Source organism: Astatotilapia calliptera, chromosome 7, assembly GCF_900246225.1.
Source record: "Astatotilapia calliptera chromosome 7, fAstCal1.2, whole genome shotgun sequence".
In the NCBI taxonomy this organism is placed as follows: domain Eukaryota; kingdom Metazoa; phylum Chordata; class Actinopteri; order Cichliformes; family Cichlidae; genus Astatotilapia; species Astatotilapia calliptera.
Genome location: NC_039308.1, coordinates 13262480 through 13268479, shown reverse-complemented (window position 1 = coordinate 13268479; position 6000 = coordinate 13262480). Strand labels below are relative to the sequence as shown.

At 40.5% G+C, this 6000-nt stretch overlaps 1 protein-coding gene across 2 annotated transcripts; it reads left to right on the top strand.

Moving 5' to 3' along the window:
- The first annotated feature begins 1122 nt into the window (after nucleotides 1-1122).
- On the top strand, nucleotides 1123-5453 carry LOC113025453 (differentially expressed in FDCP 6 homolog). 2 transcript variants are annotated; one of them, XM_026173184.1, is made up of 6 exons: nucleotides 1123-1337; nucleotides 1506-1613; nucleotides 1852-2018; nucleotides 2141-2339; nucleotides 2439-2529; nucleotides 4986-5453. In XM_026173184.1, the coding sequence occupies exons 1-6, from the start codon at nucleotides 1317-1319 to the stop codon at nucleotides 5186-5188; spliced, it is 789 nt and encodes a 262-aa protein (XP_026028969.1). In that variant the 5' UTR covers nucleotides 1123-1316; the 3' UTR covers nucleotides 5189-5453. The 2 variants fall into 2 exon arrangements, with proteins under 2 accessions (XP_026028969.1, XP_026028968.1); XM_026173183.1 differs by having other exon boundaries at nucleotides 1123-1613.
- Nucleotides 5454-6000: the final 547 nt, after the last annotated feature.

Sequence of the window (6000 nt, the reverse complement as noted above, 5' to 3'; positions counted from 1 at the left end):
AGCTGTGGCTGTGTTACTTTTTTCCGCGGAATTTGTATGTTATCAGCATATGCTGCCATCAGAATTTCGGCCTCAAGCGCTGTAAGATACATTGACCGCGCCTTCTTTCCCTCCGTCTCCATGGTGACTCGCTTAATCTGTGCTCCGCTTATCAGGGCTTTATGTATCCTCGTCCGCGCGCTTCACTTGGGGTTAAAGCAACTCCGCGTTGACTGAACTAATTGTTATCAGCCTTTCTGAAACCGAATATTCCGAGTTGGACAGTTCGGGGTTACTCAACCGTGAGTGTCGTTTTTCACTCTGAGTTTTCCAAACCGGCTTCCTGAAACAGGGCCCTGATCATTGATCAGTTTCATGATTGAAGTAGCAACAGGAGAGAGAGGAGAGATAATGAGAGGAGAAGAGGCAGCTGTGCAGCGTAAAGACAGAATAACTCCAGTTTTGTGTCTTTTTCCATCCTAGCTGAAGTCCGGGACAAACTGCGTCTCTTCTCAGCTCAATACCAAACCCGTAATATTTTCTATGAATGAGGGACCATTCCATTTTTTAAGGAGCTGTTGGCAACTCTACTAACTAACCTTATGAATAAAATAAAGTTCACTATCAGTAACATCATAGCAACCGAACATCTGTATAAACTTGTCATGCTAGCTCACACAGTATGAGGTATTGTAACTGACTGTAAAAAGTCAGCACAACGAAAATAAACTCCACCTAAACTTAGTTCATATCTGACCCAGATAGACTGCAGGTCATAACTTCTTACCTGAAGTTCAGTTCACCTGACACTTGGACTGGTGGCCGCCTCGGGGCTCTCCTCCTGCTTCCCCTTCCCTCATCCACCTGCTGGCCTCTGTGGAAGCCCTGCCATAGCCACCACCAAACAACTGAGTTATTTTTACACATCGACCTGCATCTTATAACTCATAACTCTTATGTTAAGTGGGGGAACTTGCACAATCGGTGGCTAACTAAATACTTTTTTGCCCCACTGTACACTCACTGGCCAAATTTTTGTTAGATACACCTGTTGAGCTGCTCATTAGGTCAAATACCTAATCAGCCTATCACATAGCAGCAGCTCAGTGCATTTAGGCATGTATACATTAATAAGATGACCTGCTGAAGGTCAAAGGGGATTTAAATGACTTTGAACATGCATTGTTGTTTGTGTCGGACAGGCTTGTCTGAGTATTTCAGAAACTGTACAACCATCTAACCGGTTTATAGAAAATGGTCTGAAATGGAGGAAATCTCCTGTGAGCAGCACTTCTCTGGGAAAAAATCACTTGTTGGTGCCAAAGATCAAAAGCGGAATGAGCAGATTACTTACAGCTGTAAGGAAAGCAACATGAACTCAAATACCCACTTACTTCAACCAAGTTATCAAGAAGAGCACCGCTGAAAGCACAATACGTTGAACCTCGAAGCTGATGGCCTAGTGTCACCTGCTGGATAGAGGTGAAAACACAAAGCAAACAATGTCTCTTTCATCTGTTTCACAGCATGCACGGGAACTGGAAACTCGCCGAAGGGAGGCAGAGGAGAGAGAGCGGAGGAAGCAGAGGGAGGTGCAGCTGGAACTGGAAAGACAGCTGAAAGAGGCTGTGATGGTAAAAAAAAAAAGTTTTCCACTTGACACCAATTATGTACAGAGTCTTTTCTCCTTGACTTTGATCTTTGAGAACTCCAGCAAAATGTTGACTGTCATTATAAAATTCGCACCTAGTCTTTAATGATTTGGAAAAATGGTTATGACAGTCCAGGAAAAGGTAATTCAGGAATAGGTCAGTTTATACCGCTCTGTTGGTGCATCTGTTTATGTAGCTGTGTGTGTGTGTGTGTGCATAGATAAAAGACAGCATGCAGGCTGAGATGCAGGTGAAGGAAAAGGAGGCTGAACAACAGAAGAAGAGGATCAGGGAGCTGGAGCTGACACAGCAGCAGCTGGAAGTTGCCCTTAATATGGAGATCCAGGCTCGGCTGGAGGAGGAGAGGGCCAGACTGGAGCTTGAGCGGTAACAATGGATTTCTAACTCTTATTATGGCCCTTTATTATTTTATTTGTGATGGAGATCTGAGATATCCATGAGAAGTATTAACATTTTCAGTTGCTTCTTCCCTTTTTCCCCTCCTTCAGGTTGCTGCAGGCTGAAGATGAAAAGAGGAAACATTTCCAGCTCCTCCAGGAGCAGCAACGTACAATGCAAAACCTCAGCCCCATACAGGAGCTGTCAGATGGCAGTCCCGATGAGGACACCCCCTCAGCCCTCAACTCTGCCTCTCAGGAGCTCCAGGATCTGCAGGCATCTCGCCAAAGAAGTCACCAGCGTCTGGAGGTGAACAAGTTTGTTTTGACTGGCTTTGTGAGCAGCATCTTATTTAGTGCTCTTCTAAAACAACACTGATGAAGATGCCTGCATGATTTTTGTTTCCAGGAGGTTCAGGAGAGGCTGAGGAATGCCAGTCAACAGGTACGGCACTGGAACATCCAGCTGAACCGACTGATGACCCCCATTACTCCTGCAGGTGCGGTATTCACTTTGCCTCTTTGCAGCACAGACTTCTGGAACAGAGTGTTAGTATAGTTAATAACAGTGTAGACCAGGGGTGTCAAACTCAAATACACAGTGGGCCAAAATTCAAAACTGGATCAAAGTCGCGGGCTAACTTTAATATTTATTGAAATATATTTATTCCTCCAGATATAAGAATGAATCTTTTCTTATGGACTCAAACACATTTTGCTGAAAAACTGAATATGGAACAAGCAAAGCTTAATACTAAACAATATATATTAGCTGTATAATACCAGTAGGCCAGCTCTAATAGTAATTTGGTATGGCTTCGCGGGCCAAATGTAATTAGGTTGCGGGCCAAATTTGGCCAGAGTTTGACACCTATGGTGTAGACCATATAATCTGTCAGATAATTGCATTAAAATGCTACAAAAGGCACCTACCCCCAAACATGTCAAGAGATTCATTCAGTGACTTGAATGAAAGAATCTGACTCACCTCAAGTTAATTAAAATTAAAAATAAATCTTATTATGATTTAAACACGGAAATCTTAAAACGAAAAATAACCGCATGCACAGTTGTTACAGGCTGCAAACATGTTTTATACTGCTTTGAAGTCTGGGACAGCATCATAAGAGGCATAACTGATCTCACCATAGTCCCATGAAGACTCAAGATGAGTGTTTTCACGACTGCCATCTTGGTGTTTTGAAATCAGGCATGATGAATGAAGGGAAGAACTGTCTGTTAAGGTTCTCAGTCGTTCAGGTCATCGTAGTCTAAGGAGCTTGGAAAGAAAAGCATCTGGACTTCTTTAAGTTTCTTGAAGAGCATTTCACCTCTCATTCAAGAAGCTTCTTCAGTTCTCTGAAGAAATTCTGAACTGAAGAAGCTTCTCAGATGAGAAGTGAAACATCTTCAAGAAACTTAAAGAAGTCCAGATGCTTTTCTTTCCAAGCTCCTTAGACTGTAGTTAAACTTCACACACTGGACTTGTCAGTCACACATCCTTCGCCAGTAGGCATTCCCAGAATGATCTTTCCCCTTCTGACGCTTAGAATGACCAAATATGTGCAAAATGGACAATTCCACATGCCACCATGTCAGTCTTTTATTAAATATGACATGAAACAAATGACTGAGCCATTAAATTTGTCACAAAGGTGTTCACCTAATTCCAGGCAAATGGAATAGACTTCTATGGGACCATAAGTCTTTTTGCACTTTGACATTTGTTTTACTTTTCAGATCTGTAACCTATAACTTTTATACTGTATGTGTTTTGATCATAGGAGTCTACGGGGACTTACTTACTTTTAGCACGTTTAGCAGTTGATGTTGGCTTCTTTTTTCAGTACTGGAGCTTCCTGCTCATTGAAGACTTTTCTAAAAGGAAATGCTTAATCCAAAATGGCGTTTTAAGGGCTTGGATTAATGTCAATTTCAGCAAATATTCTTTCTTATGTTAAAAGAACATGGATCTCTGTCAGTGATAACTTCTGACTTTATAACTCAAATTTTAAGAGAGAGCTTCACTGCTAAGCTCTCATCTGTGTGGGTGTCACGGTTCGCTTGAGGACTCACACGCAGGACTCAGAGGCACAGTCTGTATTTATTACAGTTCCACCAGGTGTATATACAAACAGTGCAGGGGATAGTGCTATATACAAAGCGGTGACAGGGAAAAGGCTCTGGGGAAATCCAGGTAGGGAAAAGACAATTTCTCCTCTTCTGACTCTCTCTCCAAACACCGCTCGGGGGATGCAGAGTCGGGTCCAGGGGATCTATGTACAGAAGGAAACACACGTTAGAGGTTTTGCACAGGGAAGCAAAAGAGAACTTGCTCAGAGCCGGGCTGCACTGACGCGAGTCACACACAACGATCCAGTGATGAGTAGAAGCCACTCCCTGGCTTAAATGCTGGCTGCACTGATGAGGCCCAGGTGTTTCCTCCTCAGAGGGGCGTGGGCCGAGGGCGTGAACCCACCATGAGTTCCGCCCTGGCGAGAGAGAGAGAGAGAACACTACTAGTCAGCGGCCTGCTGATCCCCTGGCCGTGACAGTGGGGTTCAAATCCCTTATTCAGATTAAGATTTTATGTGACATTACATTGGCAAAAATTAAATTTACTTGAATAATGTGAGTATTGGAGTAAGTACTTGAGTAGTTTTTGAATAACTTTAATTTTGTAATGTGCATATTTTATGAATAATGATGTTTCAACACTTTAATCTACTGAATAAGTAAGAATTAGACTTAATAATCTTTTTACTTTAAAAAGGGAAATTGTGTACAATCTTTTATTCTCCAAAATGCACATAATAAAAATGTTTTGGGGAATGTATATGCTTTTTAAAAACCAATTGCTTCTTACTTGATGCATGCTATAACTTTCAGCAAAACTGAACTAAAATTTGTTAACAAGCTTACCAAATAAGAAATGTTTTGTGAATTTTCTTTGGAGAGCGACTGGAAAGCCGGCTGTTATCAAAGCCCACATGCCCTAAAAAGGAGGACGCGCTGGCCAGTAATGAGTTCATCACTAAGTTTAAGATAAGAGTTGATCAGAATAGAGGCGATGATGAAAGTCTGGAGCATCAGTTGGAGGCTGCCAACCTGTCTGATGAATCGTTCGAGGCCCAGACAGAAGTCAACGGACAAATATGATCACAGACATTTTAAAAACGCGAGTTGAGAGTTAAGGGGGAAAAATATTGTAATAAGTATATATTTGAATTGCACACTAAGATATAAAGTGATGGCAGCGAGCACAGTGTTGCAGGATTTAATTAAAAACACATCTGACTAAGACCAACTGAAATTTAGAGTTGTGTATAATAAAGTTTATTCATGATTAATAAAACAAATCTGTAATAATTTTCTTTCTCTTTTGTCCATCTGAATCTCGCTACAGCTTAAATAAAAGAAAAGAATGTGTTTTGAATATATTAAACTATTCTCTCTTTTTCTTTCTTTCTTTTTTTCTTGGTGGGTTTTCTTTTGCAATCAAACGCAACATTATACAATTATATAGTATAGTAAGAAATATCCTTTAACTTAATTTAGTATTTGTTTTTTCATTTTTGTTTTTATTGTTTCCCCTTCAGTTTTGTGCTTATAACATGTTCTAATCTGACATATTATGCAGTAAATTATTTTTGCAATAACTTAACAGGCCATTGTGGGAGCCAACATTCACTTATCAAAGACATATTTGTATATTCTGTGGGCTGCTTTATGGTTGTGTCATTTAGAAACATAAGCCACAACAGACTTCCACTGGAGAGTACTTAAAAATGTATTTTTATGTAAAGATCTTTTAATAACTACTATATTAAGAGAGAACCTATTGTTACATGGATTAATTGTACAAACTGTAGAGAAATAAGTTTAAGCGTGCAACTTTTTATTCATTTTTAACTGTATTAATGTTTTTATGTTAATACAGCCGCCTCATATCTGTTTCCTCAGTGTTTTTT